Genomic DNA, 14,650 nt, shown 5'->3' with positions numbered 1-14,650 from the left:
GCTCTCGTTTGTTTTCACCATCCATTTATTCTTCTCTTTTACCAATCACAACTTGCGTGAACTTCGGCTTGATAGAAACGGAGGGATCCACTCATCAAATCAGTGAGGAGTAGTTTGAAGATGATTGATACCTGTGGGCCTTAACACTAGATTGTATTTGATCAAACATGCAAATTTATGTCTACCTGATCTGTCTATAGGAACCATCTAAATAAAATGGAGAGAGATGGAGTGGGGTTGTTAGTGTGGTTAATAATGAAAGCTGTTATTGGCACCCCGACCTTTACTTATTACACCCCAATAAAAGATTAAATACTCTTCAAACATTACAAAGGTCTGGTTAAAATTATATTCTTAACATTATAAAACATTATAACATTCATTCAAACTATTTCAATATTTGTTTACAATTATGATTAGGCTCATATAAAATCCTAAACTCAAAAAAATATAAATTTAAAAAGAAAAAAAAAGTGAGATCTTCTATTAGCATCGAACTTTTACTGATTCTCAACCATTCACTTATTTTCTTTGATTTTTGTTGGGGTGTAATAAATAAAATTTGAGGTACCAATAACAGCTCTTTTAATAATTAATAGGTGAAGGTGGGCTTTGAATCCAGGTCGTAGTATCAAAACTAGCAAATTGTAATAACGAATTTAGCGAGTTGGCACTTTCAACTCCAAAGAGTATCTAAATATATTTTAAAATTTCAAAACTATCCCAATTTCTCACCTGTCAACCAAACATGGTGAGTTTCTCTCCTCTTCTCTTAGCTTGTGTAAAAGGTGAGTTTTCTTTCTCTCCAAAAGTGAAAAGAAATGGAGAGAAACCCTTTTAAAATATGTTATAATGCCAACTCTACCCCTCATGATTTTTTAAACTCGGTATCGCGTCTCATCTCGTTCAACTCCTATACCGAGTCGTCTCGAACGAGTTTTCCGATACGTTTAAGACGTCTCGTGAGACAACTCGAAAAATTGTACATGAGATGTAAAACTCGATCAAAAAAATCACTTTGTGAGTTGGTCTCGTTCAGCTCTGATACCGAATTAACTCGGGCGATACGTCTCGGTCTCAGACGAGTTTAAAAACCATGCTACCCCTAAATCTCTTTTAAGATATTTTAAAATTTCAAAGTTATCCCAAGTTCTCTCCGGTCCATCCAAATATTATGGAGAGAAATTGAGTTTCTCTCCACTTCTCTCAATCTAAACATAGTGTACAGCAAATAGTGCAAGTAGCATTCATCTCCGGATCATCACCACCATATGAAAAGATGTTCTAGTGAAACTCTGATCATTTTTTTCCTTCCTTGTTAATAATTTGGAAGCGAAGACTCTGTGTGTTGGATACTGAGTTAAGTTTGTGGCCTTTGGATTCTAAGTTTGTGTTCATATTTTTATTATGCGATGATATCATGATTCAAATTGAAACTTGTGCTCTTCAAAATTAAAATACAAGTGAGAAACCATAAAAAAAAAATAGTATAAGAGGAAAGGTGGATCAAAATATGATAAGTTGGGATTGGGTCTAGTTTGTAATACAGAGCAATGTTCAATTGAGCTGCTGAATCAAACCAATTCTACTCGCTGAACAAGTAAGTAGATGTTGCTGGGTTCCTTGCATTCTTCGCCAGGAAGGAGGTATACCAGTGGGCAGACATCCGAGGGTATCTCTTCCTATCCTTGTCATTGAAGTCGACTCCGTAAAGACCGTAATGCATACTGTAACCACCATAGAATTCGAAACAATCCATGAAGGACCACACAAAGTACCCTTTGACATTTGATCCACTCCTGCACATTAATGTCATTCACAAGTAAGCTTGGCCTGTTTGAGAGAAAGGAACTGAATAATGACATATGGAGCAAGAGGACCCCCACAAACTTGATTAGGGAATGTCAGGTTGTCAAACACCTAAAGTTGGTTGAAGTTAACAAAACATACTCTCATGTTGACATGCCCCCAATCAAGTGTGCAAGGCTGAATGTTCCTCTTATGAGAGTAAAATCTTAGTATCTAATGATGAAAGCAACATAAAAGAAAAGAAAATGCACATAATATAACAAGCTTTAATGTGCACATATGGGATGGGGGATGAAATGAGATGAGATTCATTAAGAGAAAAGTTACAGTCCAGGATTTCTCCAATACCTCACTCAAATCTCCAAACTGTGTCCTAATCTGAAAACACGTTACAATTATCACATATACTTGAAATACCAAAATTGCCTTTGATGATCAATCACCAACAAGATTCAAGACCTCTACCACTTAGGAGGAATATTAGTGAATCAACATTGCAGAAGACATGTTTTTTGACAGGATTGAATTGATAAACATAATTTGTTCAGCTGATCCCAAATTTTTGGACAAGGCCTTGATGTATTAATATTCCAGAAATTTGTCACTTGAAAGTCGGCAACGTGAAAACAAAAAAGAAAAAAAGAAAAAGAGGAAAACCCAACACTTGAAGCACACAAGATTTATTTGGTACGTCAACCATATGCAAAGGTTACAAGATTCATTCCCCCCCCCCAAACCCACACCCAAAAAAAACCCTGAAAATTGAGATAAACCAGCAATTAAAACCAATGTTCAAAGATGTCGGAGGCCAATACTTTGAGGCTCGCATCAGGGAAAGGCACTCAAAAACAATTTGTGGCTTTAAGGGGAAGCCCTTTTCCTTCATAGGTTTACATATTATTTTAAGAGGCCTTGAAAGAGCTTATGCCTTAGGCATTGAAAGGCAATAAAGTTGAATGCGTAGGAGGAAAGCAATAAAGTGGGTCATTATAGCTTGGATGGGACGTTTATTCCTCACGAGTGGGCCCTACCTTTGTGTTTTATTATATAGATACTTCACAAACTTACCAAGTTGAGAGTAAAGACAACAAAGTTGAAGGGGTAGGAGGAAAGTAATAAAGTGGTCACTGTAGCTTAGATGGGACGTTTATCCCCCATAAGTGGGCCCTACCATTGTGTTTTGTTATATAGATATATAGATGTTGAACCTAGTCCCCCACATCTTCTTTTATTGTTAGAGTGATATCATTCTTCTTAGTTGAAGTATCTGATACACTATGTAATAAAGTAATAAAGTGGGTAGGAGGAAAGTAATAAAGTGGGTCACCGTAGTTTGGGTGGGACGTTTACCCCCAACAAGAGGGCCCTACCATTGTGTTTTGTTATGTAGATATATAGATGTTGAACCTAGTCCCCCACATCTTCTTTTATTCTTAGAGTGATATCATGCTTTTTAGTTGAAGTGTCTGATACACTGTTATTTTTTGTTTGCAGGATTGAAACTTCAAAAGTTGGAGGTATAAAACTATTTATGCCAATCAGTTTTAATTAGATTTCGATGAGTCTGGAATTTGGGTTTAGGTATAAAACTTTGGAACGTGAAATCATCATTTGTTATACTGTTTTCTATTTCTTTTTTTTTTTTTTTATTCCAAATTTTCTCAAAACTATATTATTTTCTATTCATTTATTTATTTATATGTAATTATTTATCTATTAAAAAATGCATGCTCATGAGCCTTACGCCTTAGCATTTAATTTTTTTTATTAGAATAACTAGCTTTACAAGGAGATTTATGGCAAACGAAGAAAATACCGTAAGGAAAGAAGCACTCTTTCAATATATCTCTGTAAGAACTCTACTCTTCCGGTGTCATTGCGATCTGCAAGATTGGAGGAGTCGTCACCAGTCGTCATATAGCCTGCATTCATGCATAATCTAAGATGGGTCAAATTATATCCTTTAATCTACACAATATCAAGGTTTCTTATTTCATAATTGCTGAAAACTAAGATTTCTGCAGCCGGAATAGATGATTAAAAAGAAACTCTCTTGGAGCATACCATTTTCATAGATTATGACTGCAGGATTTCCATACTTTAGTTTGACATATTCCAACAATCTTTGTAGAGCCCATGAAGATGAAGACTTCCCCATGACTTTCAGCCTAGTGAAGTCCTGGTCAGGAGTTCAATTCTTCTGTCAGAAAAATGTTAATTCTAGGCTCTCAAATCCAACCTTAACTGTTTTTAATATCTTACCATTGCACTCAACCCAACTGAAACTGCATCAGAAGCAAGAACACCACAATTGATCAGCCATTGTAATGAAATACAAGAGTAACATAAGCAAATTACGATCACTACCATGCGAGGCTTATAAGACATTCATCTACCATGCAGTCAACAAGAACTTGGTTTGTTTACTGGGAACTCAACATTTCTGGGATTAATTATTTTGGTTATTTTGAAACTGTGAAAAATCAAAACAGCAAAGAGAACAAAAACACACAAAACATAAGGATTTACGTGGTTCAGCAGTGTGCTTACATTCACGGATCAGATCAAGAACAATTACTATTTTCTCTCAAGTTTTACAGCCTCAAAGATCTCTATTTATAAAACTGGGAGTTACTAAAACATATATATTTCCCCAAAAAAATAGAAAACCCTTAAGAAAATATTACACAATTGCCCTTTTAGTAACCCTAAAAAACTTGGGCCGGGGGCACTGCACCCCCGCACCTCAACGTACTGCCAACAGAATACAGGACATTTACACAACAGAAACAAAACCGAGAATGTGAAAAATTGGGGATGTTAATCCATGAAATACCAGGAGGATGAACAAGATTGGCATGAGCATTGTGGGAGCCTCCGAGCCAAGTCCCACATGTCATAGGATCATCTATTGCTAGTAACACATTTATTTGCTTTTGTAACGTGTTACCTCATGTAATCAGTATTATATCAACAAAGTTGCCTTCGAGCTTTGCCTCATGTTGCTTCGTTTACTTGTTTGCTAACTACGTTTGTGGTGTACGATCATTTTTACAGGCTTGCAAGTGGATTGACACCCCTTGTGCCGCATGGTAACTCAAGAAAGTGCTACTTAATAGAATCCCAAGATGAAAGACGGGTTGTGCACAACACAGACCCATTCTAGAAGTCAGGATAGTTATTGGAAGATCATTGATGGATATGTCGGTGATTCCAAGTGACAATTCAATTTCGAATATTAACAGAGATCAAAGAGAATTCATAGATTACAAAAACCATCGTGATTAAGCCAAATTAAGGGAGAATCTCTAGAATAAGGAGACATACTGTTGAGTGTATATTTTCCTCCACTCTTGTGGGTGTCATACACCAGTCAAGCCTTGTACCCTCTTATATTCAGTGTTCTCTCTCCCCTTCTTCAATAGATCAGTCTTTTGGAGTAGTTGGTTGGCTAACATAGTATCAAAGCGCTAGGTTTGTATAGGTTACAGATTCAAATCTTTCCACCCTTATGGGTGAGGGGGAGTGTTGAGTGTATATTTTCCTCCACTCTCAGGTGTGTCATACACTATTGAAGCCCCGTGCCCTCTTATATTCATTGTTCTCCCCTTCTCCAACAGATTGGTCTTTTGGAGTAGTTGATTGGTTAACACATACTAAGATAATAATAGAAGAAGGTCAAAAATAAAAGCGGACTAATGAAAGAAGATTAATTGAAATTTTGGTAGAAATACTATTACAACACGGCCTAACATGGAATCTAAATGTATGTGTATTGAAAAAAAAATCCTCACCCCAACCCTGTAGCCACAATTAATGTTTAATCCCACAATCAAGAAATTGTAACATATGGACCCTTTTAGGTTCATGTAATTTCAACCAAAGGATCAATAGAGTTTTCAGACTATACTATCATTAGTCTGCAAACAACTCAGTGGCCTAGAGGAGGATTTGACTCAAAAGTTAGTTATATGGGAGTATTTAGCTTTCTGAACCGGGGCCTGGAGGGAGTTATGTTTTCATTGATTAATTCCAATATAATTTAAAGAAGGGCAATATTGGTCTTGTGTCCTAACCCATCTATGATCATTTGCAAGGCACAATAATAAAGATATTTTTTTTCTTCACAAAGAAATAAGTAGATTAACTTACTTGATACAGAGACATCAAGAAGGTAGTCTCTGACATCATTGGGCAAGGTTCTAGGGAGGTCTCCCACATAATATACTGCATAATGATTAAGACCAATAAAATCAAACGACCCCTTCAACTGCTTCGATTCATTCTTTGTAAAAAATGGCAATCGAGATCCAACAAACTTCCTCATAGTTGAAGGGTATTTCCCATGTACAATGGGATCCAAGAACCTGGTTAATAATAAAAGAAACAATCCTAAGGCATTGATTGTCAATTGTCACGTTCATGTTAACTTGAAACCAAAAAAAAAAAGTAAAATGGGGAAACCTGAGCTGCTACAGGATTATCATACTTACCAACCAAGGTGAAAATCTAAAGCTCTTTGCCTTGCTGCAGCATCTTGAGGAGAATCAGTTTTGGGTTCAAACCAAGCAGCGTGAAGTGTTAATCCTATGAGCCCTCTTTGTTTTTCCTACAAAATGAAATGGTTTTGTATCAATAGCCATATCGATTGAACATAGTGTCTGAATCAGACACCAAGTTTTAATGCCCATGTAGAATCCTCCAACATAAAAAGTTTATTAGATGAAGAGTGCAGAAGCCTGAACCTGGTACTTATCCCTGTATAGAAGTACAGCTGCTGCATGTGACAATAAGATATTGTGAGCAGCAAGGTATGGTTCAGTTGTCGAGTCCCCATGTGAACAGTTTTGAAATCCAAATGGATAAGAGCAGTGCTCTGGTGGATTCGTGCCAAGATCATAAGCCACAACTGTTTGCATGTTAGGTTCATTGAAAGTGGTCCATGATTTCACCCTATCACCATACTCTTTGAAACAGATATCTGCATATGCAGTGAAATATTCACTGCCACAGAAACAACATTGTAAGCGAATTTTTTATATTTAACAACAACAAAAAATAAAAATAAAATAAAATACACACACCTCTATGAAGTCTGAACTAGAAAATGTGGTTAATAAAGTAAGTGATGGAATAAATAATTACATAAACTTTGGGCTCAAGTATCCTTGATATTCATCTTCCAGAGCCTGGGGAACATCAAAATGGCTGAGAGTAATGTGAGCCTCGATTCCTGTTAGGATCATGGACAAAGCACATGTTTTGAGAAATGGGTTAGCCGTCTTGCCCCTATCAAACACGTAAATAGCTATAATAATAAAAATTGTGGTAAATCCTCTGTTTTTGGAAGAGATTCCAACAAGGAAAGCAAATTGAAGTGATTCTCAAGAAATGCTATAATAAGTTTATGTATTGGGATTCTAAAAAAGAAATAAGAAACATAGTGAATGTTAGGTAACTAAACCAATACATCAAAAGGCCTAGATCTGTTGGAATGCCTCAAATTTAAGCTCTTAGTCTTAACCACTTTGGCACGTAACAGACCACCATGTTCTGCAGCAGATGTCCATGGCGGCTTTCAGTCTAGGCAGGGCACTTCCCGGGGTTTTTCTCAGGGTTTTTTTCCCGTAGCCCTCCTAGGTAACCTTTTCTGATAGACTTAAACATGAGACTTGGGATAGGCTCTGATACCAAATGTTAGGTACTTACCAATACGTCAAAAGGTTTAGACCTGTTGGAATGCGCCAAATTGAATCCCTTAACCGCACATGTAACAATAAATGATCTAACAAATCAAATAAATTACCATAGTTCAGAAGCTCATTGATGAGATTGTTGTAGTAATTCAAGCCTTTAGGGTTGACAGCTCCATGCCCATCTACATGCAAATATAGGAGAAAGTGTGAAACTTCATATTTGAATATTATTGTGGAATAATAAATAATCCACTAGTCTGAGGATGTGAAGAAGATATATAATAAAGAGGCATACCAGGAATTAGTCGAGACCAGGAAATGGACAATCTGTAGGCAGTTATACCCATCTCGTGCATTAGCTTCACGTCTTCCTGTAAAATACATCAAATAATTATACTTCCTCTAATTTATATATTTTTTAAAGGATCTAACCATGTTGGACACAGTGCGCCCAAGGGGCCATGATGAAATATTTTTCCCCACTAACATAGTTTGAAATTTTTTGTAACCATACCTCCATGAAACATCCAAAAACATGACGCCACAGGGACATAGAGCATAAAATTTTAAGAACTTAATTTCAAAAAAATTAAAGAAATATTTTTTTAATATTTGATCTACAGCCATGAAATTGTGAGGGCTGTGGTGTTATTTGGCCAACATTGCAATCCATGTGGGTGTGACTAAGTATTGATCTCTAGGAAATCTGTATTGTTTTTTCCTTCTATGTCAATTGTCTGTGTTGATGGAGAACCTTAACCCAGGGTTGAGGCTAGAAAAGTCCATGTATTTAAACATTATATGACAGACTACTCCAGCCTCAACAGTCAACCCATGTTTGAGGTTCTCCATCAAACAGATAGTTAGAATAAGAGTCAAAAAAAATATTTCCTAGAGATCAATACTGGCCTTTTAAGGATTAATGCAATATTTTATTAGGATACATTTTTCTTGGGAGTCCTTAGCATCTCAACCTTATGTTTGTTGCAGAGCTTCGACCTTTGTGTTTTCCTTATGTTCTAAAAACATTCGTGAAACTAAATTTATATATAGTATAATTTAAGGGTGTGAATGGTCACCCCAAAAAAATTTCTTGATAAAAGAAATTTTTGAGAGCAAAGTGACTCCACTTGGGTTGGGAGGTTCATTTAAAGAGAAGGGAAGGCATTAGGCACCCTCCTATTTCCATCTTTTCAAGATGACTTGAGACTTTGCTAGTTTTTAAAAGAATTCGATTTTTTTTTAAATCTTGACTCAAAACAGTCTTTTGATTTTCGATATGAGGTTGAGATCCATTCGATTGAATCAGATAATCTGGCAACTCTTTTCACTTACTCTATGATTTTTCAATCCTATTCTAAATGCAATGTATGACGAGTAGCATGACTTAGATTTATAAATTTATGATGTTTTCCTTTTTTGTGATTTGTTTCAACAATTGATTAGCCTTGATCTGAAATCAGCACTCGAATTGAGTTTTTGGATTTCATGACATTGGGTCGAGAAGGTTCTGTTACCAATAAACTAATTTTATTATGTAACAAAGCTTTGTGTGCCCCACACCTTAGGTGGCCAGGATTGAATGATCTGGGGTGGATTTAAAGAGATATCATGAAAGTAGATTTGAAGACCACGAGATATCATAACCTATATGATTGCGCATTTGATGGATATTATCTAAGAAATATCTTAAATCACAGGTTGTTGGATGCTCCCATTCTAAAATTTCTAATCCCATAAAAAGTTGTTTACAAGTTGAAGAATTATGGACTGCCAATTTTTACGTTAAATTGCAAACCACTTTTGATGGGATTAAAAGTTTTAGGATGGGCTGATTTCTTGTGAGAATGATCTCCGCACCATAGAGATCATCGTCACAAAAAATCAGTACATTCTGAAACTTCTAACCCATATAAACAAACTGTTATCAACTGGATTGTCACTTGATCCCTACCCACACACACATTTGATGCTCTATTATTGAGACATTAACAACGTCTAATGTTTTTCTTTCACAATGACATTAGTTGCTTTGTCTTTTAGTGATAAAGATAAGGATTTATTAATTTTTAAATATTAAACATTTTTAAACACATGCAAAAATAATAATGATATTTACAAAAGTGAAGACATCACATGTCAATAATAACTTGTTTTAACGTGCAATGAAATATTAAACCTTAGCATGCACAAGAGAAATAAGGTTTCGATACCTTGTAATGGTGATATTGGTCTGATGCAATGTCTCCGGTACTCCCGTCCGTGACTTTTCCTGCAGAGTGAGAGATTCAAATCCTCTACATCTTAAAAGCAAATAGAACTTTTTATTTTGGTTTGTATTAAATAAAATAAAATAAATTTTTAATAATAATTAGCCACGTCTCTGAGTAGATGTATTCTCCATGTTTGGTAGAGAGTTGTGATAATCTGACTACCCCACATGGCAAACTCAATCGACCACCTGACATGACAAGTTCGAACCGTAGATCTGAGCTCCTCAGGATGCACGGTTCCCTCAAGATACACTTTTTTATAGGGAAGTTCATGTATCCCGAGGAGTGCAGATCTGCGGTTTCCAAACTTGTCACGTCAGGATAGTCGATTGAGTTTGCCACGTGGGGTAGCCTGATTATCACAATTCTTTGGTATATACAATTGTGAAAAGTCCCCCCTTGTCAGGGATGAAGAATCCATTTTGACCAATAAAAAGTTACCTAAATACCCTCACCTTCAACCTCTAGTTAAAGCCCCCTTGATTACCCCCCTAAAACAAAACTCACTTTAAAATATAATGGAATTTTAGATAATAAAAATGCAAAGGTTTTTATGAGAGCTTGAAGACGGTAAATTCCAAAAAAAAAAAAAAAAATGTCCTAAAAATTAAACAACTTGAAGATGACAGATTTTGAGGAGAAAAATAATGGGTTTTTGGTTAGGGGTTGAAGACTTGACCATTTAAGACTTTTTTTTTTTGATAAGTTACATGATAGAGGGATTCTAAATAATATTAATATTGTTTTGCTTGATGCCACATTTATGGTTGATACAATAAAATAAACGTTAGCACTAATTTATTTATTTTACTATTTTTATATATTTATGATAATTTATTTTTAATTGTTTTGTTTTTTATTTTTGATTTTAAAGCTTATATTTTATTTATAATCCCAAATTCACATATCAATGTGATATCACTTTGAGGCAAAATGTACTAATGCCCAATTATCACCAAGAAATTTGAGCTTCAAGAGTATGTATGTTCAAGAAATTTGAGCTTCTAGAGTATGTATGTTCATGCTATAATATCACGATTAAAATGCTTCAGTGATTTATTGGGTACAATGCAATTTTTAGTTTGTTAGCGCCTTACATGAACTATAGATTTGGTTTGCACGATAAATTATATACGCTTTAAATCAGATCAAACACAAGTTCATAGTTAGTAACACAAATTCATGCAATCAGTAGACTGATTTATTAATATTTTTTAAAGATAAAGATTAACATCCCACGTAACAATATTGGGACTTAAGACAAACTCGTTCCAACTACCATAAAACAAATAATTTTAAATGATAAGAAAAGAGGTTTTAAGAAATATTAAAAATATGTAGGATAGAAAGATACAATTAGGTAACTTCAAAGGTTTGGAATAAGTGTCATCATTTATAAACAAGATTTTTTTTAATCTTAAGTACACAGGTGCATTTTGATAGTCATATATAAACAGAGTTTCTATTGGCACCCCAACTTTTACTTATTACACCCCAATTTCTTAAATTATCGATGACACCCCAATTAAAGTTTAAAACACACTCCTTGAACATTACAAAGGTTTGGCTGAAATTATAATCTCAATGTTATAACTCTCATTCAAACAACTGTATATAAAATCCTAAATCCCAAAAATTATGAAATCTAGTGAAAAGAACGAGAGCGATTCTTTTGGCACCCCAACTTTTACTTATTCTCAACCATTCACTTATTTTCTTTATTTTGAAGGGTAAATTACCATTTCGTGTGTTGAATATGAAAAAATTTCGAGTCCGGAACATTGCTCATTTAAATTCCCAAAACATGTTTTCAAGTGAATTTGCTGGTAGGTATTCTAATTTAAAGTGAAGATATCGAAGATAAAAAGTGACAAACTCGTTGATAATTACCAGCGATCCCGCCATTAAAAAATAAGGAAATATTTTTTTAATTTACCAACGAGATCATCACTTTCTTCTTTATCAGCGAGATTGTCACTTTAAAATCAAAGATATTTCTTTTGTAAACTTACCATCGAGTTCGCATTATGTGCCTTCTTCTGTTTTTTTAACTTCGAGGGTAACCAACTTGAGATAATTCTGATTTCTGAAAATTCAACTTACATTCTCTATTCCAATAAGAGTTATAAAGACACACCACAACTCTTCACCAACTAATTAGCAACCACCAACATCCTTAAGCAACTACCCCATAAGCTAAAACTCCTCCTAATTACACCTACACAATCCCACGTACATAACTCTCTAACTAATTAAAACTTTAAAACAACTATGATATAATACATCTAATCTTTATGCATACAAGGTTACAAATTTAGGCACATAACGGTTTATCACTTTTTAGTAGCAAGATCCTCACTTTAAATTAGAATACCTACCAACGAACTTGCTCAAAAACATGTTTTGGGAATTAAAATGAACAGTACCGGAATCGGAATTTTTGTGAACGTTGTGCATGTTTTGGGGAAAATCTTTTTATTTTTTATTTTTATATTGGGATGTAATAACAAAAAGCTGGGGTGCAAATAGCAGCTGTAATATAAATTGAAGGATAAATTACTTAAAGGACCCTGACGGAAGGATTTCTTTCTTAATAGCCCCTAAGTTTTGGACAGTATCTAAATAGTTCATTTAGTAATTTTTTTCTTTCTTAATGGTCCTTAGACCTCATCTCATGCTATAATGTCTTTGAAATACCCAAACTACCATTTTCTTATATTCTTCACATAGTTAGGTTTTCCAAGGGTGATTGCGATCATTGTCAATGATTTTTTATGCTAAATGACGATTGGAGAATTGTATACTCTTAATTTTGAACATTTAGCCGTATTTTTTTATATTAATTTTGAAAATTTATAATAAAAAAAAAAATGAAGAACAAAGTTGAGATTCTAAATTTTTTTATTTGCAGCTATGATTTATGCATTTTGGGTATTTCCAAGAGATTTAGCCAATATCGAACTTCAAAAAAAATAAAAAAATAAAAAAATAAAAAACAAAAAAAATAAATAAAGAAAAAAAAAGAAAAGAAAAATCTCAATCACATCTACAATGTCAAGTTCACCACCTTTTTTTGTGTGTAGTTCAACATTTAATTATTGTCAAGTTCGATGATTTTTTATTTTTTATGAAAATATTGTCGAACTGGACGGTAATTAAATATTGAACTAGAGAATAAAAAGTGATGAACTCGACACTAAATAAAACAATTTTGAACTAGACAATAAAAAGTAGTGAACTCACACCAAGTGGTGAACTCGACACTAAGTGGTGAGTTTAACATTAAGTGGTGAACTCACCACTAAACGGTGAGTTTTGACACCAAGTACATAAATGCTGAACGAGACAATAAAAAGTGTGAGTTCGACGACAAAAATGTTGAACTATTCAATAAAAAGTGGTGAACTTGACATTGTAACGTGAACCAGATTTTTCTTTTTCATTTTTTGATAAATCTCCTCGAAATATCCAAAAGGCATATATCATAGTCACAAATCAATAGTACGATGTACTCATCAAAAGAAATGAGGACAACAAAAAAAAAAAGAGAAGAGAAAGAGAAAAGAAATCCAGTTTCTTTCTCTCTTGATTGGTTTAACAATAGAAAAACTTAAGTTTGGAGAGAAAAAATGGTAGAGTTATAATTTTTAATACTCTTATTAGTCATGAGCATTTCTTGTCTCTCTGATTTGGAGAGAAAAAAAAATGACCCGTTTTTCTCTCCATCATATTTTTTTTCTATCCTTACTTAACAGTCCAAACAAGAGAAATGGAGAGAAATTACTTTTCTTCTTTTTTTTTTTTTTTTTTTTCCTTTTTTTCTCCCCATTCTCTCAATCCAAATACAACTGTAAGATGAACCATTTAAATACCACCTAAAACTTAGGGACTGTTTAGATAGAAACGCTTCAGCCAGGGTCAATTAAATAATTTTCCCTAAGTTGAATCCTACTCTAAGAATTTCAGTACGTCGGTTGGACGCTTCATATGGGGAAGACCGAAGACAAATACAATGGAATCTTTAAGAAATAACATCCAATTTTAATCTTATGAAATAAATCCTCATCTAAACCGTTCCTTGGACAATTAAAATATTCCCCGATTCCATAATATAAAATGAACGGTTGAGATGGGAAGCTTTTTATTTTTAAAAATAACGAATCCCTAGGAAGGCGATATATCCCTAGGAAACTGTAGATCTCTACTTATCTAATCTGAGCCGTTTGTTGAAGATAGGGAGAAAATTACAGTCGGAAATTAGAAAGGGAATGTAGGTTTGGTGGATGACTGACCAGCATGAGTGTAAGTATCCCAAATGCTGGGTTTTCTTCCATCCTCTGCAGCTGCTCCTTCAATCTGCAATGCTACCAACACACACATCTCATCATCTAATACTACTTCTAACCAATCATTCATGGATGGATGAATCACAAAGAGAGAGAGAGAGATGAGACCTGGTAAGCGGAGGAACCAGCACCGAACACAAATTCTGGAGGAAAATCAAGTCGACTCACAGCATAAGAAGCAGCAGCTATTGTTAGTGATGATAGACGGAGAAAGAGTAAGAAGAAGAAGGTGAGGCTTGATGATCTCATGAACTGCACTACTCTCGGTACCATCTCTTACCTTTACTCTCAACAGACTGAAGAATGGTGAGAACTGAATAAAATAAATAAATAACTGTCAATTATGGTGGTAGGTAGGGGAATAACTTGGTTCGATTTAGAGCAAAATCAGAACCGAATCGAATTGGTCTAGAATCGAACCAACCTAAATCGAATTAACCAACCTTAATTTGATTTGGTTCGGTTGGATTCCATGGGTTGAAAAAAAAAAGGTTTTTTTTATACAAATTTATCAATAAAATTATGA

General features: G+C 34.5%; 1 protein-coding gene across 1 annotated transcript; it reads right to left on the bottom strand.

The window, feature by feature from the left end:
• Positions 1 to 1,445: 1,445 nt before the first annotated feature.
• LOC147407135 (beta-glucosidase 31-like) lies at positions 1,446 to 14,448 on the bottom strand. Its single transcript, XM_086435541.1, has 13 exons — positions 14,233 to 14,448; positions 14,071 to 14,134; positions 9,719 to 9,777; positions 7,801 to 7,876; positions 7,616 to 7,687; positions 6,955 to 7,042; positions 6,555 to 6,813; positions 6,303 to 6,418; positions 5,962 to 6,176; positions 4,072 to 4,094; positions 3,874 to 3,988; positions 3,626 to 3,731; positions 1,446 to 1,799 (listed from the first exon to the last, which is right to left on the bottom strand). Exons 1-13 carry the CDS (start codon positions 14,395 to 14,397, stop codon positions 1,586 to 1,588), a joined length of 1,572 nt encoding a protein of 523 aa, XP_086291667.1. The 5' UTR covers positions 14,398 to 14,448; the 3' UTR covers positions 1,446 to 1,585.
• Between the last annotated feature and the right edge of the window lie 202 nt (positions 14,449 to 14,650).

This window comes from Akebia trifoliata, chromosome 3 (genome assembly GCF_017979445.1).
Source record: "Akebia trifoliata isolate Shusen 1 chromosome 3, ASM1797944v1, whole genome shotgun sequence".
Classification (NCBI taxonomy): Eukaryota; Viridiplantae; Streptophyta; class Magnoliopsida; order Ranunculales; family Lardizabalaceae; genus Akebia; species Akebia trifoliata.
Note: the sequence above shows the minus strand (reverse complement) of the source record. Positions and strands in the feature narration are given on the sequence as shown.